The sequence below is a fragment of the Scardinius erythrophthalmus genome (assembly GCF_964197995.2).
Source record: "Scardinius erythrophthalmus genome assembly, chromosome: 25".
Classification (NCBI taxonomy): domain Eukaryota; kingdom Metazoa; phylum Chordata; class Actinopteri; order Cypriniformes; family Leuciscidae; genus Scardinius; species Scardinius erythrophthalmus.
Window position 1 is genome coordinate 23,883,448 of NC_138245.1, and position 19,409 is coordinate 23,902,856.

The following is a 19,409-nucleotide window of genomic DNA, read 5'->3' on the forward strand; positions in this document are numbered from 1 at the left end:
GGTCACGCATGTGCCGCATGAGGATCAGTGCTTGATAATGCGAGGCAGAAACGAAAAGAACAGCAGAGCAGTGCTGAGTAATAGTCTGTTCACCGCATTCACACATCATTACAGCACGCGTTCAAATGGAGGGGAGGAGAGATGAGGAGCATGTGAGGTAGGGCTTAGATCAAAACACCAACTTCTTTCCAAAGCTGGTATTTAATGAAATATATACGTTTCTGTATAATCATGTATATGTAGGCCTATAACATTTATGTATAATCATGTATGTGTATACGTTTATGTATAATCATGTACAGGTATAAATATAATTATATGTAATCAGTGTTTTTCTCAACTTTTCCTTGATCTTAGATTTATAGTTTTCATTAAGGTTGTCGCAATGAATTCTAGTATTGCATTCTCTATATTATAAATATGTATATACCATTCAAATGTTTGATGTCAGTAAAGACAGTGAAGTAGTTTATTTTCTATATTGCTTACAGGACTGAAAAAATGTAATAAGGCACTTAAATCTGCAAATTAAATCCGTAACTTTTGGCGCTCTAGCGGTTGATAAACAGAACTTGCGGAAGAACATTGTAGCAGGTACGGTACGACCCGAACCATTCTCAAATACTCCGAATATAAACACTTATTATAGTAGTGATTCAGGATAAGACAAAAACACGGTTTAGAAAATGGATTCATGGTGTACTTGCTTATTATATACATCTTGAACACAAAAAAACTTACGAACTGCAGCTTTAAGTAGATAGGGTGACCAGATGCGATTGGCTGAAATTCGGGACGGTGGGGGGGGGTGGGGTGGGGGGGGGTGATGTTGTTTTGGGGTAGTCCTACTATGATATTAGACTACATAGCCTATAATAAAATGAATTTTAAAACCTGAACCAAACATATTTTTAATCAAATATCAACAGTCTGTCATTAGTCTGCCACAAAAAAAAAAAACATTAAAATCATGAACTCAAATGTCATTGTGACAAAAAAAAAAAAAAGACTGTTATAACAGTGCGTAAATCAGACATTTCAGGAAAAAACGCTAATAAGCCTTATGCCAAAATTATTATTATGACGAAATTGTCGGTCATTAAATTAAAAAAATAATAATAATTGTGTTGATGATTTGCTTTGTGTAACCCAACATCAGACATTAGGCCGAAGTTTTTTTTTTGCACACAGTGCCGTGACCAATCAATCACTTCTTTATGACTGGCTGCCTGCTGCACATTCACTGTACTCGCAGCTGCGGCAGACAACTCGCGCTCGCTTATCAATGCATTTTAATTCGCGCCTACGGTATCTTTGTAGAACTTAAAAAAAAAGAAGAAGAAAAAGATGCCGCAGCCAATGAGCAGCCGGCGGGGGCTGGCTGCAGGACAACTCCTCCTAGGACAGTTTTTAATGTTTTATCAGACAATAACTACTCAAGAATTTGATTTAGTATAATTTTCGGGACAATTAGGGCCGGATTCGGGATTCGGGACAACAGCTTAGATTTCGGGACTGTCACGAATTTTTCGGGACGTCTGGTCACCCTATAAGTAGATGAAGCAAAAACTAAAACTGGCCCACTCCCAGAGACAAAGTATTATTGGAGACTATCAATGGGAGGCTCTTAATTTCAATTGAAGCATGAATGCACTTAATCCAGATTTAAATTCCACTCACTAGCTCAGGTCTGAATACATCAGTGATGTGTCAATCAGATGTGTTTAAGAGACAAGTAGTTAAAGCCTATCTGAAATATTAAGCCTAAATAATACAATTAAGTTTCCACTGGCAACTATATAAAATATCTTTGTACAAGTTATTTTAAGTTAACTTGGGCAAGTGACATTTGGTTTCCCTTACAGACACATTTCAACAAGCAGAATTAGTCTTTAACTAGTTGATCCGGTTAGCATTGCTGAGTAAAACCACTCAAAAACATTGTTCATTTTAATGGTTCTCTGCTTGTGTTTAGAGTTAAGGCTATAGAAAGTGGTTTGTGTGTGTGTGTGTGTATGTGTGTGAGAGAGAGAGAGAGATATGCCTTGTGTTCATTTCTGTAAAAGACTGGGCTATTGTCATGGTTTACCTCATGGTTAATAAGCACTAAAATGTTTTCTCTCTGACTGTCAGCTTGAACTATCTGCATCATATTTAGACATAGCTTTCAGAAACATAAGAGCCCTTTGGGGCGTCCTTCAGGAAAAGCCTTCATGTGAGTTTGGGGAATTTTTTTTTCCCAGACCCTTCCATGAGAAGCCACTTCTGTTTTGTATTACACTTTCGAGTCATATGTCCTAAGACATTTGTTCCATTTACATACAACAAAGGGTTTGTTGCTTTAAAATCCAGTGTTTTTCTAAGCAACCATCATCATCAGCCCTCCACCGTTTCTCTGTGGTCTTCTAAGAGAGGAAATGCATTTCGGGTATTATTCTGCTGATCACGGCCTGATAAGGATCTGCTAATTCATTGTAAATTAGATATGAAGGGTTGCTTGGATACAGATGACTCTGGGTAGTTCAAGGGGACCACTGTGCATTGAATACTGATGGGCAGATGCTCCTTTATAGAAGAGAGGAGGAGACAGGAAGCTGGGCAAAAGAGAAAAAGATAGAGGGAGAAATACTAATGAAGCCGTCTTCCACCTTCATCTCAGAATGTCATTTGTTGTATTGTAATCCATAATATTGATTACAGTGAATGAAAATGGAAACATACACTACCGTTCAAAAGTTTGGGCCAGTAAGATTTTATGTTTTTGAAAGTAGTATTCTGCTCACCCAGGTCGCATTAATTAGATAAAAAAAATACAGCAAAAACATTAATATTGTGAATATTATTTATTTATTAAATGTATTTCTGTCATGGAAAAGCTGACATTTCAGCGTCATTATTCCAGTTTTCAGTGTCACATGATCCTTCAGAAATCATTCTAATATGCTGATTTGGTGCTCAGGAAAAATTTCTTATTATTATCATAATTTTTTAGGATTCTTTGATAAATAGAAACTTCTAAGGTAAGTTATTTTATTAGAAATAAAAAAATATATTTTGTAACATTATAAATATATTTACTGTCAATTTAAATGCTGAAAGGATGCATTATTATATGCTCCTTTAATATATATATATATATATATATATACAGTGCTATGCATAAGTTTAGACACCCATGCTAAAGTTGACTAAAAAGAGGAATAAAAAATCATCTTTTGGAAATTGAACTTAATGCCTTAATTTTAAAAAATTAGGAAAAATCCAACCTTTAAGGACACCAATTTTCTTTGTGAATGAATAATGTATCGTAAATAAATAAATGTTCTTCCTTAAAATACAGGGTGCATAAGTTTGGACACCCCTATGTTAAATTCCCATAGAGGCAGGCATATTTTTATTTTTAAGTTTTTTTTTTTTTTTTTTTTGGATACTATGCATCCTGATAAAGTTCCCTTGGCCTTTGGAATTTAAATAGCCCCACATTATCACATAGCCTTCACCATACCTAGAGATTGGCATGGGGTACTTTCCATAAGATCATCTCTCAATGCAAATCAAACTGGCATGGTTTTATTTCAGTTAGCCTAATAGCTAATCTCTAGGTATGGTGAAGGCTATGTGATGATGTGGGGCTATTTTAATTCCAAAGGCCAAGGGAACTTTATCAGGATGCATAGTATCCTAAAAAAAAAATAAAAAAAAATACTTAAAAATAAAAATCTGCCTGCCTCTATGGGAATTTAACATAGGGGTGTCCAAACTTATGCACCCTGTATTTTAAGGAAGAACATTTATTTATTTACGATACATTATTCATTCACAAAGAAAATTGGTGTCCTTAAAGGTTGGATTTTTCCTAATTTTTTAAATTAAGGCATTAAGTTCAGTTTCCAAAAGATGATTTTTTATTCCTCTTTTTAGTCAACTTTAGTATGGGTGTCTAAACTTATGCATAGCACTGTATATGAATCTATAATTAAAAAAAATATGTAATATATACACACACACACACACACACACACACACACACACACACAGAGTTAGGTCCATATATATTTGGACACAGGCACAGTTTTCAGAATGTTGGCTCTTTATGACACCAGAATAAAATAAAAATGATACAGATGAAATTGAAGTGCAGACTTTATCCAAGTAAAAATATCAAGTAAAAAGTTTAGGAATTGCAACAATGCAATTTGCAGGCAATGACTGCCTCAAGTCTGGAACCCACTGACGTTACCAAACACTGTTTCTTCCTTTCTGATGCTTTGCCAGGCCTTAACTGCAGCTGTCTTCAGTTGTTGTTTGTCTGTGGGTCTTTCTGCCTTTAGCTTTGCCTTCAGCAAAAGAAATGCATGCTGGATCGGGTTAAAAATCAGGTTTTTGACTTGCCCATTGCAGAATATTCCACTTCTTTTCCTTCAAAAACTCCTGGATTGCTTTTGCAGTGTTTTGGATCATTGTCCATCTGTACCGTGAAACGCCGTCCAATTAACTGTACTGGATTTGGCTGAATCTGGGCAGACAGTCACAGTATATCCCTATAGACTTGCTTCTGTCTTCTGTCACATTATCAATAAGTGCCACCGGAGGCCATGCATGCCCATGCCATCACACTGCCTCCACCATGTTTTACAGATGACGTTGTATGCTTTGGATCATGCAAGCCTTCTCCATACCTTTTTCTTCTGTTCATTCTAGTACAGATTGAGCTTAGTTTCATCTGTCCAAAGAGTGCTTTTCCAGAACTGGTCAGGATTTCTTGTAGATGTTTTTTGGCAAAGTCTAATCTGGCCTTTTTATTCTTGAGGCTTGACAGTGTGCATTTCTCTCGTGAAGTCTGCTCTTGATCGTAGACTTTGACGATGACAAGTTTAGCTCCTGGAGAGTGTTCTTCACTTAGCTGGATGTTGTGAATGGGTTTTTCTTCACCATAGAGTGAATCCTCTCTGTTGTCTTCTGTGGACGTCCAGGCTTTTTATGTTGCTGTTCTCACCAGTGCATTATTTTTTTCTCAGAATGTACCAAATTGTTGATTTAGCCATATTGTCCCTGCTATCTGTCTGATTGATTTGTGTTTTTTTAAGCCTAATGACGACCTGTTTGACTTGCATGGAGAGATCCTTTGACGGCATGATGTGGGTTTACAACAACAGCTTCCAAATGCAAATACCACATTTAGAATCCAGACCTTTTACCTGCTTAAACGAAGGAATAGCCCACACCTGTCCATGAAACAGCTTTTGAGTCAATTGTTCATTCATTTTGGGGGGCTTGAATATGTTTTGGTAAATGCCTTAAAATTGTGGGTTTATATAGGATCCTTTTCGTGGTTTCCTTCATAATTTGGAGCCTATTCTGAAGGGTCCTCTTGGAAATGCCCTATAGGATTCCAGCATAACACAAAATAACAAGTATTTCTTTTAGAACACAGTTTGTAGAACATCACAAATGTACACAGTCCTTTGTGATTACCATGAACTATTCAAGAGTTTCCATGCGATTCCAACACAAGACAAATACAATGGGTTCTGATAAGGATTGCATAATATTCAATCAAATCAAATGCACAAAAAATGTAGGAATTTTACTCTGTTCTTGGGATCTTGTTCTTTCACTGTTGGATTCTTAGATGTTCCAATAGGAATTCTGTAGATATTCCTGACATTGTCATTTCTCTGTTTTTCTCTCTAGCTGTATCAAATCTGGACATTGAGAGTAAACTGACATCCCACTATCAGGCTTCATGGAATCAGCAACACAATCTGTTCCACACTTGTACACGGCCACCATGTCTCGAGGAGATACACCGACATGCCAAGCTCAACCTGCGGGCACTGCACAGAGGTACTGAGTGAGGCTTTTGGGCCTACATTTTTTTTGGTTTCAAACCATAGTGGGGTCAAAATGGCCATTTGATTTTTTTTTTTTTATAAAGTTCTTTTCATACGTATCTTATATCACAACAATTGTAACCAAATTCCCCCTGTGGTTCAGTGGTCTGCCCAGGGCCACAATGGTGATAGATCAGGATAGATGAGAATTATGATCCTGGAGTTCCCCTCTGGGATCAATAAAGTGTTTCTATGTTGTCCTCAATCTGTATAAACATTTATCAAGTTACTGAGTCTACCTGGAAAAGAACCTCTGACCTTAGCGAGAGGTCACTAACCTCTCACTTCCATCTTCCAATCTCGCTATATGTCACCTTTGAAATCTATTTAATTCTCTGTATGTATGGAAAGATTTTTCCTTTGAAGATAATTTGACATTTGCATACCACACTTTTTAAATAAGTGAGTTTGAAATTTTACTTGAAATTTATGTGGATCTATATAATCAGATAATTAATTTTATATAATGATAATAATCAATAACAATTAAATACTATTAGATATTAATTTATCTGTATAAGGGAAAAAATGACATGCATTTAGAGGCAGATGTTAGAGTTGTTTAGTGATTCATACATCTGATTTATACTGCCACCTTGTGTTTGAATGATGAAATTTGATCTGGCACTGCCTTAAGCTCAATGTGAACCATCATAGCATAATTCATATTTTTCCCTTGAATCAATTTTACTTACATTAATTACACATAAAATGTGACCAGAACATTGATTTTACATTGTCAGCATGCATTAGAGGCCTTCTACACATGAAACATTTTAGTTATCAGTTGACAGTCTGTAAATTCTGTAAAACAGAACTTGTCATAATTCATACTTTAGTTTAGACTGATTGCTTAGTGAACTTAAGTGTGTGTGTTTGTGTACTTTACAGACCAGCAGCAGCGTCAGCGTTCAACCAGCAGAGAGCGTGGTCGGGTCACCATATCAATATCTGTGGCCCCGCCCATGCCAACCTTCCCTTCAGCTCACAAACTCAGACGGCGGGAGCAGAGGGGGCGACACTCACGCCTGGTGGTAAGGCACTCAACATTTAATCGCCACTCATGTAGTACATATAGGCTGTGTCCCAATTCAAAGGCTGCATCTTTTCGAAGGCAGTGAAGGTTGGACTGAACTTTTTTAAATGGTACGGATTAGCCCAGGGATGGGCAACTTCAGTCCTGGAGGGCCACTGTCCTGCAGGGTTTAACTCCAACCCTGATAAAACTCACCTGCCTGTAGTTTTCTAATAATCCTAAGACGCTGATTAGCTTGTTCAGGTGTGAGTAGGGTTGGAGCTAAACTCTGCAGGACAGTGGCCCTCCAGGAACAAAGTTGCCCATCCCTGGATTAGCCTATGGAGGATTGTTCTTGTCGCCTAGCAACTGTGACAGCTGCCGTTGATGAGTGACAGTAGTAACGTTTATTCGAGACTTTTTTGAAAGTTATATTAAACTGTCTGAAAACAAAACAGGGTTCAAAAACTGTTTAAATATGTTCACCATGGTCCTTTTCTGTATATAATAAAGAGTATAAACTATATGTAAGCACATCTTAGTAAGAAATAAGTCAACATTTGAACCGCTTTTATATTTATTTTTTTATTTGACATTTTTATCATTAGATATTTGAGTAAGTTGAAACCCAAATTACTTACGTTTAAAAGCGTAATTTGGCAATTTCTCTCAAACATATCCTGTCATCACTGTTGCAATGAATTCTGGGGTAGGCAAGGCCGTGAAGGATTCATCAGTTGTATCCTTCATTTCACGGGAAACGAAGGACGCATTTGGAGGCTGCATTTGAAGGAGCCTTCGAATTTGGACAGTCTTCATCGCGCCGCGGTGACGCAATCGGCCTTCGAATGCAGCCTGCGATGCAGCCTCTGAATTGGGACCCAGGGATGACGTCAAAACCATGAAGACTCATTCGCCAGTGGTTCCCTTGAGATTTTCCTGTGGGTTTTTATAATGGGGGTTTTCAATTTATGAGTAAAATAAGAACTTTGGTAAACATAAGTTGATGATACTTGGACGTTTTGTTCTACAACATTAATTACACACACCCAAAATGCAAATTTTGGAGCTGTTATGTTTATTTAAAAAGAAAATATTTCTAAAAAGTAACTAAATCAGAAAGTTTGGGGTGTGAGTGTGTGTAATTTATGCTGTAGAACAAAAAATTCAAGTATCGGCAACTTATGTTTCGCAAAGATCTTATTTTACTCATAAATTGAAACACCTCATTATAAAAACCCATTGGAAGATTTTGCGGGAACCACTGGCGATTTAGTCTTACAGGTCTTGCACCACTCTATAGAGAGGAGGTCCAAAGATCAGTGGTTCTCAGCTGGTTTTGTTTCAAGGACCTAGAATGTATTTAGAATGTCAAGTGGTGACCTAATCCAGTACTATAAGTGTTTATCTTGCAAAACATAAACTGTTATAAGACAAACAAAATATTTTTGGCCTAAGCTAGCACACTCTCTCCTGCCATGCACACCAGGAGAGGAGCGTTAGAGAGAGTGATGTGCAGACTATCCAGAGGAAGGTAAAGACTATCTGTTTGCTTTTATTGTATTGTTCTGTGATACCATCCCATTATAACATATTTTGTCACGTTTCAAAAGGTTTTGTTTGACTTCCTAAGACCCAAAAACATTACAAAACATTATGAAAAAAAGTTAATAAACCAAATATTAAATGGCAAATTTCTATTTTTTCTGTTTTACATAAATTCTTTGTTCAGTGTCCAGTATGGGACATGAAAATAATATTTTTTTACTGCATGTAAAATATTGAATGTTAAATTGCTATAAAAATCTATAATGCACGTTTAATGCCCTATAATTATTTTTTACTTTAAATTGTCAGTGCATAATTGTATATTGTAAAGGCCAATTCACACTGCACCGACCACCGGGTTTTTTCGGATCAGTGTGTTTCCCCTGTTGGTGCTGGTCGGCTCTTGTTTTCGCCTGTTGAACATGTTGAATCAGTGTTTGTCGTGTTTTGGAATGTCTGAGAAGCCATTGGTCGGCGTCTATCGGTGCAGTGTGAATTGGCCTTAAAATGCTGCTTCGTCCAACCGCTCAGTATACTGGAGAATGTACAGTGAAGTGAATGTCACTAAACTAAGAGTTGTGTAAGAACACTCAAACGTTGGTCTGAAAACATGTTACCATGTGGTGATTGGAGTAAGGGTTATTTTTTTGTCTTTTTATACATGTATTATTATTTTATTTTATTTTATTTTTACATCTTTTGAATGTTTTACATGTTTTCATAAGGTAACATCCACAAGAAATTAGCTGCTGCATGTGATTTCAAGGGTGGGTGAAAGATATTCTGGTTTCTTTATCTGTATTGTTCCTTACATTTAACTGCTGCAGGAGAGACCGGCCAAGGAGGGTGAATTCAAACCCGTCCTCAGAAAGGTAATTTTGTGATGTAAAAATGGAACTTTGGCCTAATTGCCAGGGGATGCCAGATTGATTCAAATCCTTCCATAACAATCAAATTTAGTAAATTCCTTCTCCATCAGATTACAACTTTTCGTGTATATGTTGTCACTGTTTCCTGACAGCATGTTCACTCCATGGAATTCATAAAAACATCACATCAGACTTTTATTTTTTATACATGATGGCATTTTTTTTTTGTCATTGGTTTAGTTCTATTTTCCATCTTTTAATTTTAGTATCAGCGCTCCCGTTCCTCCTCCCCTGTTCAGTGTTGTAACTTCATTCCTTGGATGAGAAAGGTATTTTGCCCACTCAAAGACAGCTTGTTAACTCTAACTCCTAACATTTTCTTTTTCTCCTTGTCCTAACCTAATCATGTTAGAACAAGACTTCCTCCATATGTAAATATGTCTGTTTAGCTATTTAGTTTGTTTGCTCTTCTTTTGCAGATTCATATTTGGAATTGCTAAAAACATCATCATAGTTCCATGTATGAGTAAATCCTAATGATAATTAAGTAAATTATTTCATAAGATATTTTTGTATTTATAACCAGAATTAGTTATTGAATATGTGCTATAATATAAATGATCATTTATAAGTTTGTTATTTTACAACATTTTAAATGGGGCAGCTAAGTATCATTTGGGACAATATGCATATATAATATATAAATATATTACTATATTTCTGTGATATACTGCATTTGGCATTGCAGAGAGATCTGATATAGTAAGATCCTTCCTTATAGTTTTTGCTTTGATGTTGAATACTATTCCGCTACTTTTTGTGTAAATAAAACAGATTTCTTTCATGATTTTTCCATCGATTTCCTTTCTTATTTACTCTCTATGGTGAAACCTGACCTTCATGAAAGATATTATTTTTTACATTTGCATGTTTTTATCTTGTTCTAAAGAAGTACCTAATCTCTATGTCTTGTCCATTGCTTTATGCCTCATCATCTCAAAGCTGCATTTCTTATTCCCATTTATCTGTGTTGTTTTGACAATACATGTATGTGTATGTATTTATATAGTTGCTGCCAAATGTCTTCATTGTTAGTTTTGAGGGAAAAGTCAAGCATCAGTTTGCGCTTAGTTAGCTATTTTGTATTTTTATTGTATATTTGCTGTGAAATTCAAACATTAAGTTTTTTTTTTAAGTTTTGGAGGCCACTGTATAAAATCTTGGGATCCTGTAGATAACATTTTATTCTTATATTCAACTGTGTGTTTACATTCTGTGTATTTAGATTGACATATTAAATAATCAATCTGGTTCTAAATAGAGCTAACCATTGTAATATCATCCCATGTTAGGCTGGTACCAACACAGAAACAGATGGAGAATTGCCAGTGATGAGCCATAGGCCTAAATGTCCTGTTCCCAATGTACCTACCACCCTGGACAAACAGACAAACTGGTCCAAAGGCCTGCCTCTTCCCACACCAGAAGAGAGAGTAAAGAATGACTCACACGTGATTTCATCCTGTATAATTCCAATAAATGTTTCTGGTAAAGCAACTACTTCAGATTCAATACAAACTAACACAAAAAAGGACTATGACATATGCTTCGCTAGTACTGAGTGTCTGTATTATTATTTTTTTTTTTCACAGGTGTTGGATTTGACAGAGAAGCCAGTGCTCGCTGCTCTCTTGTTCACTCACAGTCAGTTCTACAGAGACGTCGGAAACTCAGGAGGCGAAAAACGATCACTGGCATCCCCAAACGGGTTCAACAAGACATGGGTATGGCCAGCTGATACTTTCCATCTAAAGTTCCAGTTCATCAAAGGAACTTTATATATAAAAACTTCTGTTCATTTTACATATAACATCTTCTTTCATTTTATCTGCATATAGTTTTAGTTTAATTATTGATTTTCTAATTTACCTGTAGATTCTGATGAATCACCTGTGGCTAGAGAGAGAACAGTGATCATCCATGCCAACCCACACAAGTCACTGTGGCATGAGGAGCTCTCCCTGAGTGGCCGAGTATTACACACCAAGGACTCTGGCTGTCAGACGGATGACTTCCTGATTGCTGCTCCATCCCGGAGGCGTATCCGTGCCCAGAGGGGTCAGGGAATTCCAGCTTCTCTCTCACACTCCACTGGAAACATCACCTCCCTGCCGGATCGCTCTGATACTGTGTATGCTGCAGCAACAGCCACCCGTGTTCGTTCCAGAAGTCTTCCACGTGAGGGTGGCCGACTTCTGGATGAGGACCAAGATGACAGTGATGATGATGATGATGATGACAATGATGAAGATGATGAAGAGGAAGATGAGGAGCTCTCTCCATATGAAGCAGAGGACTTCCTGCCAGGTCCAGGACAGAGAATTCCAAAGGATGAGGAAGAGAGTACTGATGACCAAGCCATGCCAGAGCTACAGTTTGGAACTCTCAAGCGTATGCAGCATTCGGAAAGCCCTGACCACGCATGGATGGAGAGAGGGAGATCCAGGCTCCCACGCAAAGTTGACATGGGAAGCTGTGAAATTTCATCCAGCTCAGATACTTTCAGCAGCCCCATTCACTCTGCCTCTACTACAGGAGTGCTTGGCAGCCAGATCGACCATAAAGAGGATCACCAGTCCTCAAGTGGCAACTGGAGCGGAAGCAGCTCCACTTGCCCATCGCAGACGTCTGAGACTCTTCCGCCTGCTGCCTCCCCTCCCCTGACTGGATCCTCACACTGTGATTCAGAACTCTCCCTCAATACTGGGTCCCATGTCATTGATGATTCCACTGGCTTCATAATTGATCCCTACCACATGGACAAGCCACAAGGACAGGGGCAACGATCCAATTCTTTTACCTCATCGGCTACTGATCAGATGGATGATGCAGGTGTCAGCACTGCTAGTGATGGTGAGTGGAACTGTGCCCAGGAACAGCAGGATCAGCCCTGCCCCCAAGACTTCAGCCCAAAGCATTCCAGAGAGGATGAGAGTGGCGTCAGCTGCCCCAGTTATTCTAGTGGGGAAACTTACGAGAGCTTCGGTGACCAAGCAACCGCTAGGAAATCTGAGATGCACTACATCGTTGACACTGAAAGATTCTATTCCTCCATGCACTTTGACTGTGGTCTTAAGGGTAGCAGGAGCTACTACAACTATGCAGCCATTGACCCAGACTGTGGCCCAAGTGGGAATATAGCACCTGACATGGGTGAATACCCTCAGTCAGAGTACAGAGCCACCAGGACACTTGGCAGACCGTGTCTCTCCTTAAAAAAACCAAAGGCCAAGCCACCCCCACCAAAACGTAGCTCTTCATTAAAGGAAACAAGCAGTGGTGTGAACGTTCTAGAGCAGAGCGAACCAAAGATTACTTGCGAGTTGCCGCTGCCCTTGTCTTCCAGGGAGATGAAACTGCAGCTTGACTTGGCTGGTTCTGCAGGGCACCTTGAGACTGCAGGTCTTGAGTCACTCGGCGCATGGGGAGTGGAGAATGTCAGGGACATACTTGACTGCTCCTCTCCATTCAGTTCCTCAGACACACATTCCTTTAAGGATGAAGGTGCTGTGCAAGCAGACTATGCAGACCTCTGGCTCCACAGTGACTTGAAATCAAATGACCCTTACCGGTCTCTGTCCAACTCTAGTGCTGCTACGGGTACAACTGTTATTGAATGCATCAAGTCATCAGAAAGTGCAGAAATGCAAGCCTGCCAACCCAGGTCCAGACCTACTTCCCCAACTCTTCCTCCACCTGAAGGTGACTTCAAGCTGGCTTCCCCTGAAAAGCTGGCAGGCTTAGCATCCCCTTCCAGTGGATATTCCAGTCAGTCTGAAACACCTACATCTTCCTTCCCCTCCGCTTTCTTCCCAGGGCCCCTGTCTCCAACCAGTGGCAAGAGGAAACCCAAAGTCCCTGAAAGGAAGTCCTCCCTTTGCTCCCTACAACAGCCACAGCTTTTAGTCAGAGACCCAGGCATTTTCACCAGGAGGGAAACTGACTTCCATGCCATACCCCCCAGTCACCTCGACCTAAGTGCTCTTCACAGCAAGCACTTTGCTCACAGAAATCAGATGCACATCCTCCACCAGAATAAGCAGAAAGCTGCCATAGCTGCTGCTGCTGCTGCTGAAGCACGCACTGCAGCCGTCGCCGCTGCCGCTGCTGCAGAGGCTCGCATTGCAGCTGCAGCTTCCACTTCAGAGAGTGCAACAAGCACAGCATCCAGCTCAGCCCATTTGGCTATTACTCCAACTGTTCTTAGATCAGTGCAACTGCGATCTATTTGTAGACCAGCTGAAGGGAACCAAGGCTATGCTCTGGCCAGTGTAAATCCAGTAACTCGCCCCAAGTGTCCCACAGTAATAACTGACGCCCCGTCCTCTAGCAATAGGCACAACCGGAAACCGCCAGCCTACAAACCCCCTACGGCGCAGTTCTGTGAATCACAAGTTCCACTGGTGGAAAATGTTGTTCTTCCCCAGGAGGAAGTTAGAGTGAGACAGGAGAGGCTTGGTCCTGGTACTTACTGGGCAATGACTGCTTTCAGAACTGTAGATCCTTGTCCTGAAAAAGAAGACTCTTCGACAAGATCATCTCAAAGTTCTGAGCAAGAACAAGACAGCAGAAGGTACCCAGATGTGCAACTGACAATATCACCAGGGAGACTAAAACAAGATATAAATCAACTTTTGCGGCCAGAGCCTTCAGCACAGCCCGTGTGTTTGGCCAGTACAATGCCGCCTCCAGCTTATAGTGAAATACAGAGGAGTAATTTTGTACTGTGCAACAGTCCTGACAAAGTGCCTGTTTCAACTCAAGAGGCATCGCACATTTACACAATCAGCGATGTACAAGGCAGAGAGGAGGATTATGAGACATCAGGTGTCGCAACCAGAAGTGCCTCACAGGACATAAGGGAAGAAGAGTCGACCCCGGACACAGAGGACTACTTCAGCAAGGGTAATTGTCCTGTAAAAAACGGCAAGATATTAAACGTGATCTGATTTATAGTACAATGACTATATGCAATGATAACAAGTACTGTAAACATGCCTTGGCTTTTTTCGTTCAATATTTTAAAACCACTTCTAAAGTTTCTGGCTCTGTGCAAAGCATAGTCACAAAACACAGAAAACTCCAGGCAGAGTCAGTGATTGTTTTTATTTCACCTCTAGAGGCCGCTATTCCAAAACAGCAACTACACAGCACTGTAGGTGCTGATTAATCAGTAAAACCAATATATTGTTCAACCTCTTTTTCACATTATATAACTGTAGAAGGCCTAGCATACATTTTTTAAAAGACTGATTTCACATTAAAGCTGTAAAATGTATAACTTTGAGGTTGAACTTGATATACGAATGCTTTGCATGTTGACAGAATCAACTCCCAGTGACAATTCATCCTCTCCTTTGACTGATGACTCTAAACCTGATGATGATAATGCTTTTCCATCCCCCAACAAACTACGCACAACTGAAGATCTGTTTGCTATGATACACAGGTAAGCCTGATTGTTTTACCTACCAATGCAGGGTTTTGCGAATCACTCTGTATGTTCTCTATGACTTTTGGTTTTGATGATGACATTGCATGCAGACATGGAAAGTGATTGTGGCATACAATGCACATGTATGTGTCCTTAATACACCATCAACTAAAATATTGCAGATCTAAAAGAAAAGTGCTGGGACGTAAAGACTCAGGGGAGATGAGTGGAAAAAGTCGGCCTGGTGTAGCACCTGCACCCGCCCCTGTCAGCAATCCTACTGTATGCCCGGTTACCCCTGCTGCCTCAGTCCCTTCAACCTGCCTCCAGCGAGCCTCAGGACCCATCTACAGGAGTGCCAAAAAGTCCAGTACATCCAGTGAGGAGTTTAAACTCCTGCTGCTAAAGAAGGGTAGTCGCTCAGACTCGAGTTACCGCATGTCTGCTACAGAGATCCTTAAGAGCCCCATCACACCCAAGACTCAAGCAGAGCTGCTATTAGAGGCTGCAAGGCAACCAGAAGAGCCCCCCTTACCCCTACAGGATTCCATTAGCAGTGGTGATCCACTTCCGAGCTCATTCCCTAAGGCCAACAGTGAGGGATTCTCCCCAAAAACACTTACCATGTCAGCTGCCTCCAGACAGGGACGTTCCAGGATTCCACCTGCGGCAAACAGCAGTCGCTATAGCACGCGGAGTCGGCTGTACACTGCCCCAATGCAGGCCATATCAGAAGGAGAGACTGAGAACTCAGATGGAAGTCCACACGATGACCGCTCCTCTTAGTGGTATAATCATTTTTTTATCCACTTAGCAAAATGATAAATATTTTATAATATGAAAACATTCTATTTGAACTGTGTGAGAGTGCTGTACACATTATGATTTGCCTAGTGTTCTCCCCTGATGTTTGTGATTTGAAAAAAAACATTGATTTCAAGCTCCTTTTGTACACTATAAGTCAACTGAAAAAAATGGAAGTACATTAATTATTGCATTACCCAATACTGTATTGATCATTTTTGAGGAATGATTTCAATCATAATCCCACACTTTTATGCTCACAAAATGAAAAGGTGAAATCCTTTGTCATTTTAACAAGATATTGAAAAGTTAACTTGTTTCTTTTTTAATATGATAGAAAACAATTCTATTTCCACCATCAATCACAAATTTACATGAATACGTGGATGTTAAGCTTTTCTGAGGACAATCGCACCATGGCCTTTCTTAGCTGGGTGTCTAAGTGTGCAAGGGGAAAGACTTCTGAGACAAAAAGCCAGAAATGTCACGAAAAGAATTCTAAAAGTGGACTGGTTTGCAAAACCATTCATTCTTTTGCACTTAATTGGTTCATTATACCTTGAAATATACAACCTGGATGCAATGTTAAAAAACAAGGTGAGCAGAAAGAAGTAATCCAGTTTTAGTTTTTCGTTTAGAGTAATGGAACGTCTATGGTGTGTGTCTGTTTGAATCTCAATCTCTCAAACAGCATTCCAACAACTATTATGAAAACAAATGTAACTCTTTTTACCTATGTTTAGTTACCGTTTCTTCAAAGACCCAAATTGGGTTGTGTATTTTCGTCACATTTTTCAGGTGTCATCATGTACATTTACTTAACCACCCAACATGGAAACTTTTTGTGACTGCAGAAGAAACGAGGACTTCCGAGAGAAATTCACTTCAATCTCAATGTATTCTGTGAATACCCTTAAAATCAAGCATACTGTACATTTGAAGAAGAATGGATTCACTTTTAAAGTTAAACTCTTCAGAGTTTGAAGTCTTCTCGGAGTTCAAAACTCATAGGACTTAGCTAATTTGTCAAGCCTACACTGTGCCACTGGAGGGGAGGTGACAAGCTGTGAAAAGATCGATTTTTAGTCATCCGTCTGATTAACGCTCTTTCACTGTGGTCGTAATTCAGTTTCTTCATCCTCTGTACAGCATGCAATAAAACACTAGAACATGTCACATCTCCACTTAAAATGTATTTCCACCTTCACTTGAATATGTTGAGTATGTGCTATGTTCAGTAAATGTACAAAATGTATAGATTTGTTTGAAATTAGCAGTTTTACATCACTGTATACACAGTTTGAGCTTTTTCCCATTTAGTGGAGGAACTGGACAATCTAATCTAATGAAGCACTATTTGTGTAGAGCTGAGTTTTGAGGGGGAAAAAAAACAGATTGAAGCATAAGGGGCCATTTGGTTTAAATGACGATAGAATTATATTTAGGGATAAGTGTAATGTGAGAACTGATTTATATCTCAATCTCTGGGATATATACTGTAGATGAAATGACTGCAAACAGGCAGCCGTTTAAAATCCATTGCTCATCTGTATATACATGGATGATTGACTTAAACATATAATATTTCAGCCTTTTTTCTGAACTGTTGTTGGTTTGTCAAGTATTGTTATGTCCAAGAGGTTTGAGAATTTAATTCTTTTTATCGTTTTATACCGGTAGAGAAATCTTCCAGGATATTCTGAGACACTAACAGAACAGATATTTTCTCTTAAATAGGAGCTGCAATGTGCCACGTCTTATTTCTCCTTTATTACAACCCTGTCTGATGGTTGTTGCAATTAGCATTGCTTTATAACTACAGACTTTTGGAAGTACAGACTACTTTTTTTCCCTTGTGTCCATATACTAGAACTAAATCTATGAAATCTTCTTTTAGATTGCAACATTTAATAGAAAAAAAGTATTTTTAATTATGGGATATTTTATCCAGAGAATTATTTTGTTAATGAATTTGGAAAAGAATAATGATAAAGCTTTATTTAAATAAAATAAGAAAAAAATGTTTCATATCAGGGGTGTATCAGCCAATGATGAAGATACCGAACTTGTAAACATTCTTCTAATTAGCTGTAAACTTGCATTCTGAACAAATAAGCTATTCTATATGTTATACAACTGTAGTTAAATGTTATGGTGCTTTGAATTCTATACCCAGGCCATATTCTGTCATTGTTGCCCTTGGCATCATCTGTTTCCTTTTCATATTTATCTCTCTGTACTTGTGATGCAAAAGCAGTCATGAAAACAACACTCGTGACAACTCAAACATTTAGATATGTAGCAATGAATATGTCTTTTGTTTTTATTTTATTTTTCATAACATAACAGTAGCCACATTTGAGGTATCAACCTTACCTGTAGTGAAGCTAGCCAGGCAGTTTGGGCCTTATTTGCAAAATATTAAAGAAAAAAAAATGAAGGGAAATCACAAAGTGTGTTATCTGTATCATTGTTTTACCTCAACACAGTTTTGGACTGTTTTAAACAGGTACAAGGTACTACACAAAAATGATCATATCAATAAAGAACGAATGAAAGAAAACATAAGACACTACACAGAAAAGTTATTTTATTGTTTTCTTTGTTGTAACTGAAATATACATCTTGGACTGTTTCTTTGATTTTAATTTAATTTTCTTAGACAATTTTTTGCTGAATTACTCTGCATTAATGGAGAAGCACAGTCTGTTTTGCCAAATGGTTTTAAATGTGTTTTGTTGTGAAATAATTGCAAATTATAATAAATTAATTGATAAAGTGATAATGTCTGGGGACAAGATGCATCTCATTCAGTTACAATAATCAGGAAACAAACATACAAGCTCCGCTTCAAGAGATTTTAATCCATTTTGTATTTTTGTATAAACATGTACATATGATCTTTTTAAAGTAAAAAAAAAAAAACAAGACACAAATGTTTCATTTTTTAACATGTTTTAAAGGTTTACATTAATTCCAAGCCTTTGTATATTTTTGAGCTGTGCGACTCTCTCAGTCCTGTATTTATTTTTTAGTAAACATTGTGAAAATTCCATTGTAAATTTGAACCATTTCTTGCCAGCTCAAGTGACTGCTTAGTAACTGTGCATAGAGAAAGCCAATAAATGTGACTGCATTGAAGAATGACTGGATGTCTGAAGTATGATTTACATAGTAAGCCTACATGCACTTGATGCAATACTGATTCATTCAGTAAGAACAAATTAAACGTCTTACAATTAGATAGAGCCCATAAGTGATTTAAGGCCAATTATGTGAATGTATAGTGACGGGTGAAGATTTATAAATACCGAGATGCCATGCACATCACAACATTTATTTTCACAATCAAATGATCTGCTTGATGTAGGCCTACCACTGCTTGGGAATGATCAATACGACTTTTTAGATGTTAACACTGATTTAAATAACCTTTTTGGTCTTCGTGACACCCTGATTTGAGCCTGACAATGTAGGCTATTTTTCGTTAGTTTTTTTTTTTTTTTTTCTAATGCGACTGTTGTTTTAGAAAAGTATCACATTCCTATTTCAAAATGGCGACACATCAAGCTTGACGTGACAGTCCACAGTCACAGTGAGTAAAAAGCATGAAGGCTATTTAAAACACAGCTATAATTCTGTAATTCTGTAAAGCAGTAACTTTACTGATCATTCTGGACTATAAGAAAACAAAGGAAGGTGTTGAAACTTTAGGACTTTGTTTTGAAGACTGAGATAAGGCCTTTTTAAAATTCCAGAAAACGCCACAAGAGGAGGCCATTTCT

At 38.5% G+C, this 19,409-nt stretch overlaps 1 protein-coding gene across 1 annotated transcript in view; it reads left to right on the forward strand.

The window, feature by feature from the left end:
* The window catches only part of nhsb (Nance-Horan syndrome b (congenital cataracts and dental anomalies)), a gene marked incomplete at both ends in the record, with an annotated part of 59,726 nt that extends 44,120 nt beyond the window's left edge, over nt 1-15,606 (forward strand). Inside the window, 10 exons of the mRNA XM_081357762.1 lie at nt 5,695-5,847; nt 6,786-6,925; nt 8,372-8,443; nt 9,285-9,329; nt 9,593-9,655; nt 10,679-10,874; nt 10,979-11,110; nt 11,262-14,291; nt 14,712-14,835; nt 15,003-15,606. Coding sequence (XP_081213888.1) covers nt 5,695-5,847; nt 6,786-6,925; nt 8,372-8,443; nt 9,285-9,329; nt 9,593-9,655; nt 10,679-10,874; nt 10,979-11,110; nt 11,262-14,291; nt 14,712-14,835; nt 15,003-15,606 — 4,559 coding nt within the window. The remainder of the gene's footprint in view (nt 1-5,694; nt 5,848-6,785; nt 6,926-8,371; nt 8,444-9,284; nt 9,330-9,592; nt 9,656-10,678; nt 10,875-10,978; nt 11,111-11,261; nt 14,292-14,711; nt 14,836-15,002) is intronic.
* Between the last annotated feature and the right edge of the window lie 3,803 nt (nt 15,607-19,409).